The sequence below is a fragment of the Cervus elaphus genome, chromosome 5 (genome assembly GCF_910594005.1).
Source record: "Cervus elaphus chromosome 5, mCerEla1.1, whole genome shotgun sequence".
Taxonomy (NCBI): Eukaryota; Metazoa; Chordata; class Mammalia; order Artiodactyla; family Cervidae; genus Cervus; species Cervus elaphus.
Window position 1 is genome coordinate 79903241 of NC_057819.1, and position 23342 is coordinate 79926582.

Here is a 23342-nt window from a genome sequence, read left to right on the forward strand (position 1 = left end):
AAATAAAGAACTTTTAACCATTCTATGTTAGCCTTTAAATTTATTTTTAATTGGAGGATAATTGCTTCACATTGTTCTGTTGGTTTATGTCAAACAACAACACAAATCAGACATAAGCATACATATATATTCCCTTTTCTACAGCCTCCCTCACACCCCCCAAGCCATCCCTCTAGGTGGTCGCAGAGCAGCAGACTGAGCCCCCTGTGTTCTATAGCAGCTTCCCGCTAGCTATGGATTTTACACTCGGTAACGTACATATTCCAACGCTACTCTCTCAACTTCTCCCCTCCACTCCTTCCCCTGCTGTGCCCACACGTCTGTTCTCTAAGTTTGCATCTCTGTTCCTGCCCTACAAATAGGTTCATCATATGCATTTTCCTCTTTCTGATTTACTTCATTCTGTATAACAGACTCTTGGTTCGTCCACTTCAGTTCAACTGATCCATTCTTTTTATGACTGAGTAATATTCCATTGTATGCACGTACCACAACTTTTTTTACCCATTCTTTTTTACCCATTTTTTTTACCCATTTTTACCCATTTACCTATGTCCATTTAAAAATAATTCATACTCATTTTGTCTGTTGAGGGTTTTTTTAAATAAATAGTTTAGAAAGTATGAGCATTGTTTTACATTTATTTACTTATTTTTATTTGGCTGCATCAAGTCTTAGTTGAAGCATTATGGGACCCTTGATCTTCACTGTGGCCTGCAGGATCTTAGTTGCAGCATGTGGATCTAGTCCCCTGACCAGGGTTTAAACCTGGGCCTCCCTTCATTGGGAATGCAGAGTCTTGGCCATGGACCACCAGAGAAATTCCTGTTGAGGGGTTTTGAGTATAGAATTTCTAAGTGAGTTCTGTGTTTCCTAAGGAATAAAAACATGACTTCTGAGTTCCTAGTGCTGCTATTATTTCTTTTAGATTTACCTATTAGGATCTTAAAAGTTACACATTCAACAGCTCTTCAGATTCAACATGTCAAAGAGTATGGCTATAGCAACGGATTGGGCCTCCCTCCCTTCTCACCTGAATTCTACCTCCTATGCTATTGAACCTATTAGGTTCAATGCAAATCTGTTTTTCCCCCTGAAACCATATAACTAAGTTTGAGACTTGAAACCATGGTCTTTTAACTGAGATCATCCCTGGTCTCAGGACTTAATGCAAGAAACTTGGGCTCTTGATGTCTCATCACAGAAAGAATTCAGTGAAAGACAAAGTGATAGGTAAGAAGAGTATTTATTTAGAGAGAAATACATTCCACAGCTGGGTAATTTCATAGGCTAATGAGTGAGAGCCTATGAAATTACTGTATAGTCAAAGCTTTGGTTTTTCCAGCAGTCATGTATGGATATAAGCAATCTGAGTGCCAAAAAATTAATGCTTTTGAACCGTGGTGTTGGAGAAGACTCTTGAGAGTCCCTTGGACTGCAAGGAGATCAAACCTGCCAATCCTAAAGGAAACCAATCCTGAATATTCACTGGAAGGACTGATATTAAAGCTGAAGCTCCAATAGTTTGGCCACCTGATTCAAAGAGCTGACTCATTAGAAAAGACCCTGATGCTGGGCAAGATTGAAGGCAGGAGGAGAAGGGGGCAACAGAAAATGAGACAGTTGGATGGCATCACTAACTCAATGGACATGAGTTTGAGCAAGCTCCAGGAGATGGTGAAGGACAGGGAAGCCTGGCATGCTACAGTCCATGGGGTCAGAAAGAGTTAGACAAGACTGAGTGACCAAACAACAATGAATGAGAGAGTATTCCAGTTATTTTGGGAAAGGGATGGGGATTTCCAGGAACTGGGCCACTGCTCACGTTTTGACCTTCATGGTCAGTCTTGGAACTGTCATGGCACCTGTGTGTGTAATTTAGCTTGCTGATATGTTACAACAAGCATATATTCTGAGGCTCAAGGTCTAATGGAAGTTGAATCATCCACCATCTTGGACCTATTTGGTTCTAATCAGTTTATGTCATGTCCTTGGGCTATGTCATTCTTTTTTTTTTTTTTTTTTATGTCATTCTTTCAAAGGTTATGCCTTCCCTCCTGTTTCACTCCCATATTCCTCTTCTAAGTGATGTTGTTTCCCACCCAGCCCCCCAGAAATCAGCTAATATCAACTCACCCCACATCCAATCTGCTGCCTGGTTCTGCCCTCTCTCTTCAGCCCCTTATCTACTTACCTACCTATTGTTGATGTATCTAATTAATCTCTTTGATCTCTCTAACCTTTCTAACTATCCACTAATCTTTCCCTACATCAGTTCCTCAGCACTGTCATCTGGGCTAGTTTAATAACTTCTTCTAACTATTCTTCCTTTCTCCAGGCTGACCTAGCTGCAATCCACAGCTATGTTGTGACCAAGATATTTTTGACAAAACAGATACATTTATTGTTGTTGTTGTTCAGTGGCCAAGTTGTGTCAAACTCTTTGCAACCCCATGGACTACGCACACCAGGCTTCCCTATTCCTCACTGTCTCCCAGAGCTTACTCAGACTTATGCCCAATGAATCAGTGATGCCATCCAACCAGCTCATCCTCTGTCACCACCGTCTCCTCCTGCTCTCAGTCTTTTCCAGAATCAGGGCCTTTTCCAATGAGTCAGGTCTTATCAGGTAGTCAAAGTATTAGAACTTCAGTATCAGTCCTTCCAATGAATATTCAGGGTTGATTTCCTTTAGGATTGACTGGGTTTGATCTCCTTGCTGGCCAAGGGACTCTCAAGAGTCTTATCCAGCACCACAATTCAAAAGCATCAATTCTTTGGCACTCAGCCTTCTTTATAATCCAACTCTCACATCTGTACATGACTACTGGTAAACCATAACCTTGACTATATGGACCTTTGTTGGCAAAGTGATGTCTCTGTTTTTTAATATGCTGTCTAGGTTTGTCATAGCTTTTCTCCAAAAGAGCAAGTGTCTTTTAATTGTGTGGCTGCAGTCAATATCAGCAGTGATTTTTGAGCCCAAGAAATCCATTCATATTTCTCCCCTATTTTAGAAACCTTCAAATAAGCTTCTTGGCTTTCCATTCAAGAAGGCTTTCAGTCCTTTACCAGGAAGGAATGCTCTCAGTAACTCTTGCTTATCTCTGTCCCCGCCTCTGGCCACTTTTTCCTGTGGAATTTTTTGGCATAACTGTTTTGAGCTACTCAGGGTTCCCTCAGCTCCTGTACTGTCTCTGGGCCTGTGCACATCTGTCTTGCTGAGACTTCCCTAACCTGTTTTGCTCATGCCTGCTCTGGCGAGCTCTCCTGCATCACTTTGGCCACCGTTCCCCCAACATACCCTTCAAAATACTTGGCAAGAAGGCCAATGCTTATTCTTTGGACATGTAAATTTGGGACATTACTTCTCTTTGAAATTTGTAATAAAGTATTAAAAAGTCTGAGATTGCTGTAGAAAGACCTATTTCACTATCTTTAACCCAGCATTTCCCAAACTTACTTGAACATCTAATTTCTTTCCACAAATCCATCATCACCATTCTTCGGAAAAATCTGGCTTAATCTGGTTTAGGAAGAACCTCCTTCTCTAGTAATACCCCACATGTAGCGGTATCATAGTACTTCCCATTTGTGTCACTATAATTTTTCTAGAATGTCTTTCATGTAAATACCTTGGCGATTATTTAGTCACCACACTTTTGCCAATGTTAGATGTTCAACACCAGGGACACATTTTAAGTATCTGGTATATGTTGATAAATACATTATTGACCAAAAGGACTATCTACTTTATTGCTATTGACAATTAATGTATACTATTTGAATACAGTGTGCAATGAAATTGTTTGGCTAGAATATCCCCATATCCAGCATAGAATATAATTCATAATATTATTGACATGTTTTCTGAGAATGCCATGCTTATAAAAATTTCTAAATACCCTTATCTGTAAGATGAGTCTATCTTCCCTTGGTCTGTCATGTCAGCTTGGCTTCAAAGACATTTTTTAATTGTTTTGGGACCCATATTTAGATTTTTTTGCTGTTGCTTTGTGTTTTATTTTTGAGAAGACCATCACTAAAGAACACATCAAGTGTATTGAACTTGAAGAGAACACTTATACTCCACATTTGCCTTGAGGGTCCTGAGAACATGGAGACCCCCCCACACCACTCAGCTGTGGGGCCCTAGCCTACCAGCTCATCCCCCAGGAAAAGATTCTACCTTCACCTCTCACCACTGGCAGATCCCCCTACTGTTTAGGAGACCCCTAGAGCCTCCCTGCATATGGGCTGAGGACCCCTCCTCCCTTATGAGTCAGGAGATCTGGATGTCCAGACGAGTAACAGTGGGGAGAGAAAACGTTCAAAGCATTAATGGTAACTTAGCAGCTTGAATGGGGTAAAAACAACATAATCAGAAAATGTAGCTCTCTGTGAGGAACCTTTTACAAAAAGAAACCAGAAGAACTCTAAAAGAAAATAATACAAATTTCTAAGGAGACTACAGAAGTTATTACAAAGGAGCAATCTGAGGAAAAGAAAGAGCTCTTGGAACTGAAAAACATTGCTGAAAAAGGAATTAAGTACCTTGAAGCTCAGATAGAAGAATTATCACATACAGAAAAAAAATCTCAAAGAAATGGAAATTATGAGCGGAAAATGAAAGTTACACATGGAAGATGCATCCTATTGTTGGTAGAAGGTGAATAGATTCAATCTTCTTGAAGACTTCCATTTAATATTAAGCTGCATAGATCCTGTCAATAAAGTGCTCACAATTCTAAGAACTACCCTACAGTATGGGCATGTGAGTCTAAAAAAAGGAGTTCAAAATGCTTTCTCATTGCAAGTTTATTGTAATAGCTAAAAAGCACATGCAAGCTAAATGTTCATCAATATGGGAATAGTTATAAATTAGAGCATTACATAAATAAGTTTCTATTTAGTCACTAAAAAAAATGAGGAGATGTATATATACTGACTTGGAATGTATGTCCACAAAAACTATTAAAAGAATAAAAGCGTATTTTACAAAATTACATAGTATGACCTTGTTTTGTTGAAAGAATGTTAATGATATTTGTGTATATGTCTAAAGGTTTATGTATGTATATTTGCTTTCATAGCGTAAAAAACAATTTGGAATAATGCCTTCACATACTATTGACAACATTACCTCTGGGAAATGAGGCTGGAGTGTTGGACAAGAACATTCACTTCTTTGTACACTTTAGAATAAATCTGTGAAGTTCTGAACACTTTTTCATTTTGGTGCTCTTTTATATTTTCCAAAATTTCAGTAATGAAAATAGCTTATTTAATTAAACTTTTACTGTTTAAAGCTAGAAAGAAATCAAAACACAAGAAGTCACATATAAGTAAACTTGGCAAGGCAATGGAAGGGTTTGTTAAGATCTCAGCAAAGGCAGAGTCAAGACTAGGAAAAAAACAACAGTGAAATCCCAATACCATAAGAGAAGCTATTTGAAATATTTATAAAATTCTTAAAACACTACAGCAAATAAATAAATGAGCTACTGTTAACAGAATTATTAACTATCATGAAAAGCCAATCAACTATGATTTTTTAAAGACAAGACCACTTTGGGTTAAATCAAGACCCAAAGTCAGAGACTAAAGAGATTGAATATGGCATACTTTATAACCAGTTAAGGAATATTTTTTACTCACATAGAAAGTACAGCTCTTTGTATGGTGATTCTTCACTTTGTACTCAGTAAAGACAGTCATAAGCACCCTGTGTTTAGTGCTTAGAATGGGTCAGGTCTCTGCCAAAGTCTTTATATGCATGATTCCTCTGATAAGCACAGAAATCTCAGGAAAGATGTATAGAAAAGGCATTGAGCTACATAAAGACTGATGCACACACATGTGATGTCAGAAACAAGAAGCGTAAGGTGGAATGACTAGTTAGAGTTCACACAGTAGGTCAGTGGAGGATCTGACACTGAACTCCTAGCCTCTCGTACTGTTGTCTCTACCTTCAGTGTGGGAGCTGTGGGCAGAGACCCTCAAACTCTCAAGGAGCCAGCACATGGAGAACATTTGGTCAAAGTGAAGAGGATCCACCATTCACAAATGATAATTATTACCCAGTAACTGGCATATTCTACTTATACGAAACTTGCATCCATTTTCTTATTTTCCCAGGTAACTTAAAAGACTATTGGTTCCCAGCATTCCTGGGATTAAGTGGGATAAAGAACAAGTATTCTACTGTGTCTGTGTGTGTGTGTGTGTGTGTGTGTGTACGCACACTCTGTCCCTCAGTCATGTCCGAATCTTTGCTACTCCATTGACTGTAGCCCACGAGGCTCTCCTGTACAGGGGAATCTTCCAGGCAAGAATACTGGAGTGGATTGCCATTTCTTTATCCAGGGGATCTTCACAACCCAGGGGTTGAACCCATGTCTCTTGCATCTTCTGCGTTGGCTGGCGAATTCTTTACCACTGCGCCGTGTGGGAAGGCCCTATTCCTACCAGGCCAATAAGCAAATAATTTAAATTAACATAAAATAGAATTAATTGTATATTCAGAATAAGAAAGTGGTAGCCATTTCATCTCAAAATTTATAATCTTGGACTAGCAGGAAGTAACATTGTATATTAGCGAGAGGAATAGGTATACTGATTTGACTCCATGTGTTATATTAGTCAAACAATTACTTTGGCACTGATGAAATTTTTTGCTGTCATAAAATTTCAAACAGCAGACAACTCAAGTCAAATATCTCAATCAGCATAAGCATTCATTTTCTTAAAAAGTGCCAATCATAGATTACAGATCATAACCAGATGCTATCAGCCACAGGAAGCGGAGTGAGAAGTTGAGAGAGATGGGTGATGCAGAGAATCCTTTGGGTGGACACCTTGGCCTAGAGCTCCAGGACTGTCAGTTGACAGACCTCAATAATCATCAGAGCACAGGGGACTGGATTTCTAACAAGGAGACCAGAGATGGTGTCCAAGTGCTTTGGACAAGGCCCATTCCTGTGGACCTGGCGATTGAATCCCACCCAAGCACTACTGTGAGCTGAGGATGGCAGACTGCTGTCCTTGCACATCTCATGAGCGTGGCTACCATGCTGGGTACAGGCAGAGCCAAGCTGTGTGTGTCTCCCCAAGGTGGGAGCAAAGGCTCAACTTCCATAACTAAACTAATCCAGGATTGATATCAGAAGAGCCCATCCGTGACCCCTGAAGATTCCCACGGGGTGGAAGGACGGACTCTGCTGAGATGTATACAGGGTTAGGTGAATGGTGATCTGGTCCCTTGACTTTCAAAGGAGCCAGTTTCCCCTGCCCAGGGCCTGTGCCCTTGATGATGGCCCTTCCCCTGATGTCCTCTACTCTCCGCATTTGCTTTCTTAACTCCTACCCAGAGGCCAGAATAGCACCTCTTTAGGCACGCTGAGTCAGAAGTGAATCCACGCACCAGGACAGCTCCTAATGCACAAAGCACTAGCAGTGTTAGCAGTTATTATTAAGATGAATTTTTCATCCGCTATTATCCTAACGCTTTCCCAATTAGAATTCCCTGATTTCTCTTTCTAGATTGGCTCCCCAAAGACCACCTTCCCGCCTCACTGAGCACCTTGTAATTTTGCACTGCATCACCTCATGATCTCCCCAAGTGTTCAGCTGTCTCTTTAAGCACTCATTGTCGTGAGGGCAGGGAATGCATGATTAGTGCCTGCCACAGAGTCCCTCACATGCCAGGGCTGAAGGAACATTTAGCAAATGAGCTAATTATTGAAGTTAAGGGCTCTCTTTCTCCTTTAAGAACTCAGGTTTTCTTTTTCAAATGTGGAAGGAAGCTTAGAAAAGCAAAGGCAAGTTTTTATGGTTTTTAATGGTCTGTAAAACCTCACCACCACAATGTTCTTAATGACTTTATTTATTTTGTACCCCAAGAAAAACGATTGGTCCCACCGCATTAGGTTGCTACATAAGTTAGTCTCAAGGATGGTTTTGAATAGTTTTCAAAGTAATCAATGATATTGCTGTGAAATTGTTGCCCAAATGAAGAGTTATTATCCAGTGAATCGGTGAAGTGAGGGACAGCTTTCTTTATTGATACTTTCAAAGCTAAAGAAGAAGTTATTATGTGAGGCAGTAGTAAAAACTTTTCTCAGTAGGTGAGAACATTCTAAATTGCAACAATTTCCTCAAGGGAACTGAAGGGCTCAAAATTTCAGAGGAATCTCAGATACACTTTTTGTTTGAGGGGCAAGAGCTGGGTGGCAGGGGAGTGAGGGGAGTGTATGTAGGGGGCAGGGATCAGAGGAATGGTCCTAATTCCTTCGAGTCAGTGATACATGTGACATTTTCCTGAATCTCACCATAGGGTCCATCTAAAAAATTCAACTCAATAAAAATGCATCATGCACCTACTTTATGTAAAAGTTCTGAAAGAAGAATATCCTTGTTTTTTTTTTTTCTGGACCCAGCCATTCAATCATTTAGTACATTGTCAATCTAGGAATCCCAACCCCAATCATCTCTATGATTGTAAATGAGGAATTAGGTGGCTTACTAAAATACTTAGGAATTTTCCAATATGGATTTGGATCTACTTCAAATTATTAATATTCTCAGCAGTTGGAAAAAATGAAGATTCGAGAGAGGCCATCTGGGAGAGAAATTTGGGGAAACAGTACAATTTTGACTGCCAAGAGTGGAGACATTCCCACCCAAGCAAAATGGTCTCTGTAGCTACCTTCCTAGCTCCAATTCCATGAACTTATCTTAATTTAGTTTTCCAAGTTGGCCTTCTGATAGTAATAATAGCAATAACAGTAACAACACTGGCTAGCACTCTCTTCAGTATGGGCCAGCCTTATATTACTAGTTGACATGTATTATCTTATTTAACCCTTACATCAGTTCTTTGAAATAGCCACTATTTTTATTTCTTTCCATCCCAAAGCATTGAATCAACTTGCCAAAGTCACACTACTACTAAAAATGGAAAAATATTGCTCACTGAGGTGACTCATTTGAGTCATCCAGATCCATGTGGGTGGCGTGACGAGTGACAGGATCTTCTTGTCAGGCTGAGGACATTCTGACTTGATGGCTCAGGCTGGGAGATGACTGGGATCATTTGAATCTCACAACCCAAATACTTCACATCAATCATGGGGACTTACCTGCCATTCTCAATAAACCTACTACCCTGAAAAATACCCCTTTGGATATAACCACAATAGATTTTTTTCAAAATGGATTTGGAAGCGAATTGTCTGGTGGGCTGCCACCCTGGACAAATTGCCAGCACAACTGGCAGACTCCCTCCAAGCGTGGGCACAGTCTAATTGTCCCTGTCTTTTCACTGACATCTTGAATAAAGAGGAACTTGGCATTGATTTCAACCTCCACCTGCCCCCAGAAAACTTGGTAAAGTTTTCTTGGAAAAGAAAACTTGTCCACTTATCCCAATAAGCATGAATTGAGAAAATCATAATTTTCAGGAGGAGTTTCAGTTAATGGAACAAAGGGTCAGAGAACAGGGTACACACAGAGTACAAACCATAAGCAAGAGGATAATGAATAGAGCCAACAACCTATGCAACCAGACTCCATATCTCCTCTCACCAGGATCAGTCCTGGGAAACAAGTGAGCATCAAGGAATCTCAAAATTAAAGGCTGTTCGGACAGGGAGCTGAGTGTGCAATGAGGCCACAACTGACTCGCGTGCTTTCTTTGTGGGCTGCAGCTCCCTGGGCCTCCAAGAAGAGTTTCCCAATAAAAATGGTTTCATCTCTAAGCTTCTCATTTTTTTCAAATGAGAAAACATATTCAAAGCCTGCACCTTCGAAGGCAATTCAATGCCCTCTTCACTTGTAACTGGTCATTCTGCATTTTTTTAACACAGTTTTTTCTCCTTTGTTTCAGAGGCTACCATTTAAAGACAGGCATTTCACTTGCAGTAAAATGTAAGTACATTTCCTCCTTGAAATGGTATGTCCTTCTAGCTCTAATTCCTAAAAGCTCCTAATCTTTAAGGCTCCCATCTCACATTGCTGAATTTTTCAAGTCTGGCTCAACAAATGCAGTTTAAATCTAATATTTCATACTCTTGATTTGTGTAATGCTGTGGAACATTTTACAAACCATTTAGGAAGCAGATTGAACCTGGTTGTGGTTGTGAGCAGGTTACCTCTAAAAAAAAGCTAGAAAAAAGCAAGGAGGAAAGAATTAGACAGTATTCTTTTAGGCATTATGAGAGTGTGACAGCATACTTCTGAATATTCAAGTTCTCTCACAAATGGCTGACTACTTTATTACTCTTTGTCCGGTTGATCCTTGAAGTCACAGATTGTTTTCTGTTTAACAATGTTGTAGTTGTCTTAATAATGCTTTCCTGTGTGTGCTGCATTGCAGTCACTCTCTAGACCGGTATTCTTTCTAGAATGACTCTCTTGAGTATTATATTTCTTTATTCTTGGTACTCTCAGCATCCCTACCCAAATTACAAACCCCCTCTATTTTAAAAGACAAAATAAAATTATACCAGGTCTGAACTAGCAGTTCTGAGTATTTTAGAGTTTTGCCTTTGAGAATTAGGATGTGATTATTTTTTCTTTTTTAAATTAAAATGTGTCTAATAATTTTAACCAGATAATATGAACATTCCATCTGCCTCTGGAATAATTTGATTATGAGAATCTAAGAACAAAGACATCTAATGTTCCTTACCTTGCAACATATATCACAAATTCTTTAAAACAGAAAAGTCCCACCAGTCACACTAGACTCTATTATGCAAGTTCAAACAGCAAAGGATAAATGTGATTCAATATGAAGACTCTAGCTATTCAATAGTAGTTTAAATGGTAGTGAGTTTCTTGTCACTACAGATAAGTAAGTAGGAGACCAACAATGCCCAGCTCCTGATTCACGCAGAATCTCTACTGGAAGGTGCATCTCAGCAGTCACTGAAGCATTTAATTAGACATCTTGGACCAGAGAGAATCCAGAAGTCCCACTTAAATTATACATATTATACATGTTCTAATAAATTCTCTTTGAATCATTCAGACCCTGAGACCAATAATGTGTTCAGGTGAACTGTAAGAAAACTTAGTTTTTATCGACTTCCCTGGATGGTGTCTTTTGTTTGTTCTCTAGAAGAAATTGATCCCACTGCTGTTCCCCAAATCTCTAAACGTCAGCACAAGAAACATCACCCTTAAAACCATTTACGTTTTATGTCTAAGTATTATGCATTCACTGGTATTTGTAAAATGTCAAGTTCTGTGTTATACTGCTTTGGTCTTTATTGCATTATCAAGACACCTTCATGTTATAAATGATTTAAGCAGCTTTTACCAATAGAGTCATTCTAGATTTTATGAGCAATCTTCCTTTTCATGTGCTATCATGAGTATTGTATAAAGGGTAACTTTTGACTGTACTCTCTCTTTTGAACATAGAATGCCATTCAGGAAACACCACCTGTATTCCTTCCCTGAATATTCATATTTGGTAGATCTTTTTCATACAGAGTCTGGTTATTACATTTACATTGCTTTTAAATAATTTAATGTTAAATACTAAAACATGGTTGATATATGTTCATAGTGAAAATTAAATGAAGGGCAATTTTAAGCAGCATTTTAAGTCATTATATGCAAATATGCAACTATAAACACATATATGACTATTAGCTAAAGATCTCTTGATCAAAATTTCAGTTGAAAACACTGTTTACCTCCTAGATTAAGGGTGGGTGGTGGAAATCTAGTTATTTCACTTTGGGTAACTTATGATCATTTTATTTTTACATTTTTTTCTCAAGGACATACAAAGTGCTTGGTGACCTATTTTATTAATTCATAGTAAACTTGTTGGAGAAGTCAATGGCCACCCACTCCAATATTCTTGCCTAGAGAATCCTGTGGACAGAGGAGCCTGGTGGGCTGCTGTCCGTGAGGTCGCACAGAGTCGGACATGACCGAAGCGACTTAGCAGCAGCAGCAGTAAACTTGCACTAGAATTTTGTACCATCTATGTACCTTTCCACATCATCTCAGAGCAACTGGCGCAAAGTTGGTCTGATCTGTGGAGTCATGGAAACGCGTTCAAATCATCAGGCTATTGTGACTGAGGTTCATTTTGGCAGCCAGACTCAATGGGCCCCTCTGGAGTTGGCCTTGTGTCCTAATGATGATTGTATTATATAGTCAATACAAATGGAGAACCACCTAATCAGCACTCCATTCACACAAAGCTTCCATCCACAGTAACTGGCAGGAGGCTTTGCAAGTAAAGGTCCCGGGAATGTATATGCGCCAAGTAAAACCCCAGCCCCACTGTGGGGGAGGGAGGGCAGCCTCACGCAAGTCAGGAAGGTGTGCTCACTGCAGCAGAAGGGCAGGTGGTGAAAGGAGCTCAGGAGAAAGAACAAGGAGGTGCATGTCTGAGTCCTGGATCACTCCCTCAGAAATGGTATGATTTTTGAGAATTTTAGTTAACCTCTCACTTCCTAAGTATCTGTATTATGGCGGGGTGGAGAATGAACTGGGAAGAAAAACATTTCTTACCTCCGGCTAAGGGTGGTTGTGATAACAGCATAACATTTCAGAAAGATTTTATCTAAAAATGCTTTCTATCTTCAAAGGATTCTTCTTATTAATTATTGGAGGCACTTGCTGTTTTTCTGTGGAAGTCCCAGGGACTCTGGAAGCAAACTGTGGGTCTTGAAATCAATATTTCACAATAGAAGAAAAATAACTATATGGAGCCATATCGTACCCCTGGAAAGACGTGTACCCACATTTTTTGTTTCTTTTCAGCTATACATATTCTTTAGGACCACTGCCTCTGGTGGGAGAATTGTCTTCTGGGTGGTATCCGTGAGAAAGTTTCCAAACAAACCTGAATTATCCAGAGGCCTGTAAAATGCACAATTGCTTTTTAAGAGGCCTGGTGATATTGTATGTTCCTTTCGATTTTTGGCAGTAACGATTTTCTGCAATTTGTGGTTTTGCAATTTTTCTTTACACAGACAACACTCTGGCTCTCATTCAATGCCCCACTGGTTGGGGGCAAGGGGGGCAGGGAGAGAGAGAGAGATTCCCTGGGGCTCTGACCACTCCAGAAAAAGAAGGAAATGTTAATGAAATAAGTCAGAAAGTATGCTTGAGACTCGTGGAAGCTGGTTGGTTAGTGGGGAATAAGCAACTTTTAATAAACTGCCAGATGTGATTGGGATTTTATCAGGGGCTTTCATCAGCTATGCAAAGGTCTCTTCCCCTTAACTCCTCTTGACTCTCCACTGGGCTTCCTCTAGATTGCAATCTCAATCTATATTATTTTCTTTTCCTATATTTGATAAGCCTAGAACAGTCTCTTCTGCCAGGTCCCATCAGTCTCTTCTGGCCTTGATGGGATTCTGTTTAAATACTCCATCTTCGGTGTCTACTTGCCGATTACATTAACTTGGCTTTTGTAAATTACCTGAAGATCCATGTTCCAGAGTTTTTGCCCTTATCTCTTCGCAAAGGCTTAGCTTATCTCTTAGCTGGGCTGAAAGAAGCACAAGCTGGAATCAATGCTGGAGAGGGTGTGGAGAAAAGGGAACCCTCTTACACTGTTGGTGGGAATGCAAACTAGTACAGCCACTATGGAGAACAGTGGGGAGATTTCTTAAAAAACTGGAAATAGAACTGCCATATGACCCAGCAATCCCACTCCTGGGCATACACACCCAGGAAACCAGATCTGAAAGAGACACATGCACCCCAATGTTCATCGCAGCACTGTTTACAATTGCCAGGACATGGAAGCAACCTACATGTCCATCAGCAGACGAATGGATAAGGAAGCTATGGTACATATACACTATGGAATATTACTCAGCCATTAAAAAGAATATATTTGAATCAGTTCTAATGAGATGGATAAAACTGGAGCCCACTATACAGAGTGAAGTAAGCCAGAAAGATAAAGACCAATACAGTATACTAACACATATATATGGAATTTAGAAAGATGGTAACGATGACTCTATATGCAAAACAGAAAAAGAGACACAGATGTACAGAACAGACTTTTGGACTCTGTGGGAGAAGGTGAGGGTGGGATGTTCAGAGAGAACAGCACTGAAACAAGTATACTGTCAAGGGTGAAACAGATCACCAGCCCAGGTTGGATGCATGAGACAAGTGCTCAGGGCTAGTGCACTGGGAAGATCCAGAGGGATGGGATGGGGAGGGAGGTGGGAGGGGAGATCGGGATGGGGAACATATGGAAATCCATGGCTGATTCATGTCAATGTATGGCAAAAACCACTACAATATTGTAAAGTAATTAGCCTCCAACTAATAAAAATAAATGGGAAAAAAAAAAAAGATTGCTGGGAGAAATATCAATAACCTCAAATATGCAGATGACACCACCCTTATGGCAGAAAGTGAAGAGGAACTAAAAAGCCTCTTGATGAAAGTGAAAGAGGAGAGTGAAAAAGTTGGCTTAAAGCTTAACATTCAGAAAATTAAGATCACGGCATCTGGTCCCATCACTTCATGGGAAATAGATGGGGAGACAGTGGAAACAGTGTCAGATTTTATTTTTCTGGGCTCCAAAATCACTGCAGATGGTGATTGCAGCCATGAAATTAACAGACGCTTACTCCTTGAAAGGAAAGTTATGACCAAACTAGATAGCAAATTAAAAAGCAGAGACATTACTTTGCCAACAAAGGTCCGTCTAGTCAAGGCTATGGTTTTTCCAGTGGTCATGTGTGGATGTGAGAGCTGGACTGTGAAGAAAACTGAGCACTGAAGAATTGATGCTTTTGAACTGTGGTGTTGGAGAAGACTCTTGCGAGTCCCTGGGACTGCAAGGAAATCCAACCAGTCCATCCTAAAGGAGATAAGTCCTGGGTGTTCATTGGAAAGACTGATGCTGAAGCTGAAACTCCAATACTTTGGCAACCTCATGGGAAGAGTTGACTCATTGGAAAAGACCCTGATGCTGGGAGGGATTGGGGGCAGGAGGAGAAGGGGATGACAGAGGATGAGATGGCTGGATGGCATCACCAACTCGATGGACATGGGTTTGTGTAAACTCTGGAAGTTGGTGATGGACAGGGAGGCCTGGCGTGCTGCGATTCATGGGGTCGCAAAGAGTCGGACACGACTGAGCGACTGAACTGAACTTAGCAGAGGCAGCGTGTGGATGTAGCTTTTATGTAGATGAGAGAAATTTGTTCTGTTTCTGTTTATCATCTCTGGAAAGGCTTTGCTGACTTGTGTTTGCTTTTTTATGACTGCTAGACACTGTGCTGAAGGATTTAAAGTTGCATCCATGGTGAACCTGTATTCCTTCTCTGTTCACTTCTTAATATCTAAAGAAACCCTGTTCTCCGTGGAGTGGAGTAGATATCCCAGGACTTATGCCCACTGTTCCTGGACTTTCGATGCACAAAGGCAATTGCACAGGCCCCTTATTTCTTCTCTTTCTATGACCTAAACATCACTGCTTCTTTTGCTTCTAGGAAGAATAATTATTACTTGTAGATTAATTATGTAATGTTCAATTATTTGTGTAATATATGGTCTTCCTATATGTTCCCTAGGGAACTGTTTGTGTTGTATTATAAATCATGTGTTTTTAATTTTGGAAGATGCTTTCGACATGATGCTGTTCAACAGCGTCCCCTCCCCAAGCCTCCCTCCTCACAACACTCTCTAGTGTCTCCAGCCTATGGAAGTCCAATCTGTTTTTTTAGTAGCTCAACCCTTTCAGCTTTATTTTGCTAACCTAAGATAACCTTCAGGTGGTTTGTACTAATTTTGCTTTTGGAGCTGCTCAGGAGTTCACTGCTTCTTCCACAAGACAACGCTCCAAGTATTTTGGAATCTGATCCTCTATACTCTGTGACTCTTCCATGTCCAGGCTAAACATCCTCAATTCCTTCAATCATTCTTCATATGACTTGGTTTAGTTACCCTTTTCCAAGTGTCCCAGTCACATTTTTCAATGTTCCTCTTAAAATGTTACAGCCTGAACTGAAAAGAATATTGCCAAGGTGGTTGACCACTGCAGAGCACCAAGGGAAAAAAAGAAAAGAAAAGCTCTCATTCCAGACATGTTATTTCTATTACTATGACCTAACAGCACATCGCAAATGTCAATAGCACTTTAGTCCTAAGATTAATGCTAAAACATCTACTTATGTTATATAGAAACAGACATGAAAGCAGTTGTTTTTTTTTTTCCCAGTCCTGTACTTAGTTTGAATATGCAAACCTTAAAGTTTATCCTGGTGACAATGATTAGGTTAAGAATATTAGTAGTGGAAACTGTTAGGGGGTTTTTTAATTTGAATTCTTTTAAAATCCTGTGCCAGTTTTGGGACATCCTTGATTTGCCTCCTGACTTCATTCAAGGGATTGATTTTTTTAAAAAGCGAGTGTCTGGACTTCAAGTTCCTCAAACATGAAGTCATATTTTATTCATTTGTATCTCCCCTGTGACATTCTGTTAAACAACCAGCTGTTCAAGAAATGCTTTTATGAAATCAGTCAATAAAATCAAATAAGGCAACTTTCCAACACCTGAACAGACAGCCATCTTCTGATATCGATGCCCTTTACAAACCAAAAACAAGAGGAATTTTATGCTACTATAGTAATGCTTGGTGGTTTTGTAGCATTATAATGTGACCCTCAGGAATAAGCTGCCTGGATTCTAATCCCACTAGACTTTGCTACCTATGTGCTTTGGAGCAAGTTTCTCCCATCTGGGTCTATTTCCTGATTTGTAAAATGATGATATTAGATTATTTGTATCTGCTTCATTTGTTTGTTGTGATGATCAGGTAAGCTAATCAATGTCATCTAAAGAATGTAGAATAGCTGCCAAAAATATAAAAATGATAATTAATAGTGGTAACAATTGTATTGTTGTTTCTTCTGTTGTTGTTTTCAAGACATGCTTGTGCATCTACCCTATCCTAAGGGGAATCAAAGTAAGTTTGGCATAATTTGTTCGTAGTGAACCCATATTACCTTCAAATAATACCTATATTACCAAAATGCTATGTGATCTAATTGTATAGAACTCAACTGCTTCATGCCTATCAGAATTTAGGTATTCAAAAGAACCACAAGAGTCTAAAAAGATGAAAACAATGTAAATTTTACTAAATTCAAAGAGGAATGATGTTACATTCCACAGAAAAATATGCTAAAGATGTTCTTTATCCAAATTCCTCATAGTAGCTTCTCAAAAATCTGACCTCTTTCTCCCTACTGCTTTTATAACAAGATCCTAGCCTGTGTTGCTTTTTTTCTCACTTACTTCTCTCTTAATCATGTCCAATTCTGCAGGATTAATAAACAACTAGTCTATTATTTTTAGTCTCCAACAATTACATTTCTTGTATAATTTCAATGTGGTCTTTCCAGCCTATTCCTGGAATATATACATATCATAAACCTTGTTGATGTAATGGATGTATAGCACAAAGTTCACAAATAATAATAAAATATGCAATATTCAGTTCAGTTGAGTCCAGTTCCTCAGTCATGCCCAACTCTTTGCGACCCCATGGACTGCATCACACCAGGCTTCCCTGTCCATCACCAATTCCTGGAGCTTACTCAAACTCATGTCCATCGAGTAGGTGATGCCATCCAACCATCTCATCCTCTGTCATCCCCTTCTCTTCCTGCCTTCAATCTTTCCCAGAATCAAGGGTCTTTTCCAATGAATCAGTTCTTCACATCAGGTGGCCAAGTTTTGGAGTTTCAGCATCAGTCCTTCCAATGAATATTCAGGACTGATTTCCTTTAGGATTGACTGGTTTGACCTCCTTGCAAACCAAAGGTCTCTCAAGAGTCTTCTCCAACACCACAGTTCAAAAGCGTCAATCCTTCAGCACTCAGCTTTCTTTACAGTCCAAATATCACATCCATACATGACCACTGGAAAACCACAGCTTTGACTAGACAGATTTCTGTTGGCAAAGTAAAGTCTTTGTTTTTTTAATATGCTGTCTAGGTTGGTCATAACTTTTCTTCCAAGGAGCAAGCATCTTTTAATTTCATGGCTGCAGTCACCATCTGCAATGATTTTGGAGCCCAAGAAAATAAAGTCTGTTACTGTTTCCATTGTTTCCCCATCTATTTGCCATGAAGTAATGGGACCAGATGCCCTGATGCCATGATCTTAGTTTTCTGAATGTTGAGTTTTAAGCCAACTTTTTCATTCTCCTCTTTCACTCTCATCAAGAGACTCCTTAGTTCTTCTTCATTTTCTGCCATAAGGTGGTGTCATCTGTGTATCTGAGGTTATTGATATATCTCCCAGCAATCTTGATTCCAGCTTGTTCATCATCCAGTCCAGCGTTTCTCATGATGTACTTTGCATATAAGTTAAATAAGCAAGGTGACATTATACAACCTTGGTGTTCTCCTTTCCCGATTTGGAACCAGTCTGTTGTTCCATGTTCAGTTCTAACTGTTGCTTCTTGACCTGCATATAGATTCCTCAGGAGGCAGGTAAGGCAGTCTGGAATTCCCATCTCTTGAAGAATTTTCCACAGTCTGTTGTGATCCATACAGTCAAAGGCTTTGGCATAGACAATAAAGCAGAAGTAAATGTTTTTCTGGAACTCTCTTGCTTTCTTGATGATGTTGGCAATTTGATCTCTGGTTCCTCTGCCTTTTCTAAATCCACCTTGTGGTTCACGTACTGTTGGAGGCTGGCTTGGATAATTTTGAGCATTAATTTGCTAGCATGTGAAATGAGTGCAATTGTGTGGCAATTTGAACATTCTTTTGCATTGCCTTTCTTTGGGATTGGAATGAAAACTGACCTTTTTTTTTAGTTTTGTGGCCACTGCTGAGTTTTCCAAATTTGCTGGCATATTGAGTGCAGCATTTCCACAGCATCATCTTTTAGGGTTTCAAGTAGCTCAACTGGAATTCCATCAGCTCCACTAGCTTTGCTTGTAGTGATGCCTCCTAAGGCCCACTTGACCTTGCATTCCAGGATGTCTGGCTCTAGATGAGTGATCCCACCATCGTGGTTATCTGGGTCGTGAAGATCTTTTTTGTATAGTTCTTCTGTGTATTCTTGAAACTTTTCTTAATATGTTCTGCTTCTGTTAGGTCCCTACCATTTCTGTCCTTTATTGAGCCCATCTTTGCATGGAATGTTCCCTTGGTATCTCTAATTTTCTTGAAGAGATCTCTAGTCTTTCCCATCCTATTGTTTTCCTGTTTCTTTGCATTGATCACTGAGGAAGGCTTTCTTATCTCTCCTTGCTATTCTTTGGAACTCTGCATTCAAGTGGGTATTTCTTTCCTTTACTCCTTTGATTTAGCTTTTCTTCTTTCCTCAGCTATTTGTAAGGCTTCCACAGACAACTGTTTTGCCTTTTTGCATTTCTTTTCCATGGGGATGGTCTTGATCACTGCCTCCTGTACAATGTCAGGAACCTCCATCCATAGTTCATCAGGCTCTCTGTCTATCAGATCTAGTCCCTTGAGTCTATTTCTCACTTCCACTGTATAATTATAGGGGATTTGATTTAGGTCATACCTGAATGGCCTAGTGGTTTTTCCTACTTTCTTCAATTTAAACCTGAATTTGGCAATAAGGAGTTCATGGTCTTAGCCACAGTCAGCTCCCGGTCTTGTTTTTGCTGACTGCATAGAGCTTCTCCATCTTTTGCTGCATAGAATATAATCAATCTGATTTCAGTATTAACCATCTGGTGATGTGTGGAGTATTCTCTTGTGTTGCTGGAAGAGGGTATTTTCTATGACCAGTGTGTTCTCTTGGTAAAACTCTATTAGCCTTTGCCCTGCTTCATTTTGTTCTCCAAGGCCAAATTTGCCTGTTACTTGAGATATCTCTTGACTTCCTGCTTTTGAATTCCAGTCCCCTATGATGAAAAGGACATCTTTTTTAGGTGTTAGTTCTAGAAGGTCTTGTATGTCTTCATAGGACTGTTCAACTTCAGCTTCTTCAGCAGTACTTGTTGGGACATGGGCTTGGATTACTGTGATATTGAATGGTTTGCCTTAGAAACGAACAGAGATCATTCTGTCGTTTTTGAAATTGCACCCAAGTACTGCATTTTGGACTCTTTTGTTGACTGTAAGGACTACTCCATTTCTTCTAAGGGGTTCTTGCCTACAGTAGTAGATACAACAGTCATCTGAACTAAATTTGCCCATTCCAGTCCATTTTAGTTCATTGATTCCTAAAATGTTGATGTTCACTCTTGTCCACTTCCAATTTTGCAAGTAGTAAATTGACCACTTCCAATTTACCTTGATTCATGGACCTAACCTTTTAGGTTCCTATTCAATATTGTTCCTTACAGCATCAGACTTTACTTCCATCACCAGTCACATCAACAACTGGACGTTGTTTTCACTATGGCACTGTCTCTTCATTCTTTCTGGAGTTATTTCTCCTCTCTTCTCCTGTAGCATACTGGGCACCTACCGACCTGGAGAGTTCATCTTTCAGTGTCATATTGTTTTGCCTTTTCATACTGTTCATGCTGTTATTTATTGTAAATTTCATATAACCAATTGATTCTCACACAACACTTTGCATTGATGTTTGCTAAATCTTGTACTTGTAGTCAACCAATGGCTGTAATTGATGAATAAATGTAGTTTACATATAAATGTGGTTGATACTTATATTTATGTTAATGAGTAAGACAGGGCTTCCCCCAGTAGCTCAGCAGGGCTTCCAGGGTGGTTCGGTGATAAAGAACCCACCTGCCAATTCAAGGAGACACAGGTTCCATCCCTTGGTCAGGAAGATCCCCTGGAGGAGGAAATGGCAGCCCACTCCAGTATTCTTGCCTGGAGAACCTCATGGACAGAAGTGGCTTGTGGGCGACGGTCCATAATTTGCAGAGTCAGATATGACGTACTGAACACAGTACACAATGAGTAAGTCAAAAGTGAAACAAAGATGTGTGTCACAGACCCACACCTTCATTAAGAATGTGAGCAACTTCTTTACTAAGTTGGATAATATTTTGTTAATACTATAAAATATTCCCTCAAGTTTCTGTATTATTCACAACATAACAGTTATAAACTCAATATTCCTTTTTGCTTAATCTGCTTTACTAATATTTTCTACCTCACTTTCTTAAATTTAGACAACCAACAACACAATAAATCAGGATTTGATTTGTAGTGTTTATTGATTTATTTGGTGTAGATACTTCTATCATGGCCAGTCTCAAGCAACTAACATGACATCACTGAATATGGGATCAAGAAAGGATTGCAATACCTTTATATGGTGTTTCTACCATACACATGCAATAGATGCAAATAACCACAGAAGAACAGGTAATAATGCAAAGTCATAAAACAGATATGAAGCGATGAGTTTTGAGTATTAGATGTCTACTCAAATTTTTTTCATTTAGGTTCACTTATGAGAGTAACCTGGGGCTTCCCTGATGATTCAGATGATAAAGAATCTGCCTGCAATGCAGGAAATCTAGGTTTGATCCCTGGGTCGGGAAGATTCCCTGGAGAAGGAAATGGAATCTGACTGACTAACACACGCATATGAGAATAAGCTATACAATGACCTTTGAACTGTGCAGGTTTGAACTGTGCAAGTTCACTTGTATGTGTATTTTTTTCAATAAACATATTGAAAAAATATTGCAACAACTTGAAAAAAATCACAAATTGTACAGCCTAGAAATAACAATAAAGAAAAATTAGTATGTCCTGAATGCATAAAACATGTAGATATACACATGGCATACATGATAAGTGTTCATCGACTGTTTGTGTTGTTGGTAATGCTTCTTGTCAACAATAATTAAGTTGGGGGACTCAAAAGTTATATGTAAGTTTTCTACTGCACAAGGAATCAGGTCCCCTAACTCCCACACTGTTCAAGAATCAACTGTAGGGTTTTTTGTTTTGGTTTTTTTTTTTTTTGGTATTCTATTCTCCTTTACATTTACCTAGTATTGAGTTTGTTTGTTCTTTGAAGACTTCATGTGTATCTCACTTTTCTTGAGACTTTCCTTCTCTCCCTCCTTCCCTCCCATTCTCCTCACATGCCTTCTCTATAAGTTTTGCTGTTGCCTCTACTCAGCCCCCCTCACCAGGACTCCCAATCCAACCAAATATCTGATAGAGGCTTACATTCTTGCTCCATGGTTTTATAAGGACGTCCAAGCTCAGTCATTTTATAAAGCTGAGTGTATTTTCTTCAGCTTCCCTAGGCTACAACTGAATCCCAAGCAACAGTTGTCTTCCTCCTTTGAGAAGTTGAGAAGACTCACATCACCTCCTGGCCTCAGTCAGTGAACCCAGCTTTAGCTTCCCACTTGATATCAAGATTGCAATCCTCAGTAAACCACAGATGCAGAACTCCTAGCCCTTCCTGATTCTAGTCCTTCCTTGTTCTGATTCCAAACTGCAGCTCAGCTGGAGGGCTTCACCCCTCCACTTATCTCTTTATTTTCCTGTATTATTTGTTATCTTCCGAGTTAATGAGTTTCTTTGTGAACAAGGCTGTATCTTTTGGATACTTTATCTACTTCATTGAGTCCCATATACTTATATGGTTTTCTGGGGAAATGAATTGGGATAATTATGTGATTTTTTTTAATATAAAGGATTACAGCAATAAAAGGAAACACTAGTATAAAGCTGGTGTATGTTCTCTGCCTAGAAAACACCCCCTTCCCTTTTTGTCTACACGAATGTTAATAATTTTTCTCTCTTTACTCTAATTCATGTTTTGTCTTCCTTCAGTTTAGCCTCATAAATATATATTAAGTTCTACAACATGTCAAGCACTATACTAGCACTGAGAATACAATAATGAAGAAGATAGGCATGGTCCTTGTCTTCATGGAACGTATATCTAGTGTTGACATTGTTTAGTCCCTAAGTTGTGTCCGACTCTTTAACCACTCACTCTGTGGACTGTAGCCTGCCAGACTCCTCTGTCTATGTGATTTCCCAGGCAAGAATACTGGAGTGGGTTTCCATTTCCCTTTTCAAGGGATCTTTCTGATCCAGGGATCAAACCCATGTCTCCTGCATTAGCAGGTGGATTCTTTACCATTGAGCCGCCTGGGAAACCCGTATCTAGTATGGGAAACAACTAAACAAAAATTTGCAATACACTATAATAATAGTATTAAAGACCTTAGCAATTACCATTAGAGCATCATATTTTACAACTGATTACATACTCATTTTATTATTTTATGATTTGTACCCATGGATTAATCATGTTTCCCCAATTCTGAAAGAACCATGAAGATAGTGAATATATATCCTGTAGTTCTCTTATTTCTGTCTTTGAATTCACACATTAA

The 23342-nt window shown here is 39.4% G+C and overlaps 1 protein-coding gene across 1 annotated transcript in view; it reads left to right on the top strand.

The window, feature by feature from the left end:
* Positions 1-23342, top strand: part of ANKFN1 (ankyrin repeat and fibronectin type III domain containing 1) — a 362043-nt gene that overhangs the window by 65731 nt on the left and 272970 nt on the right. The window contains exon 2 of the mRNA XM_043902728.1: positions 9887-9927. Within this exon, the coding sequence (XP_043758663.1) occupies positions 9887-9927 (41 nt within the window). The remainder of the gene's footprint in view (positions 1-9886; positions 9928-23342) is intronic.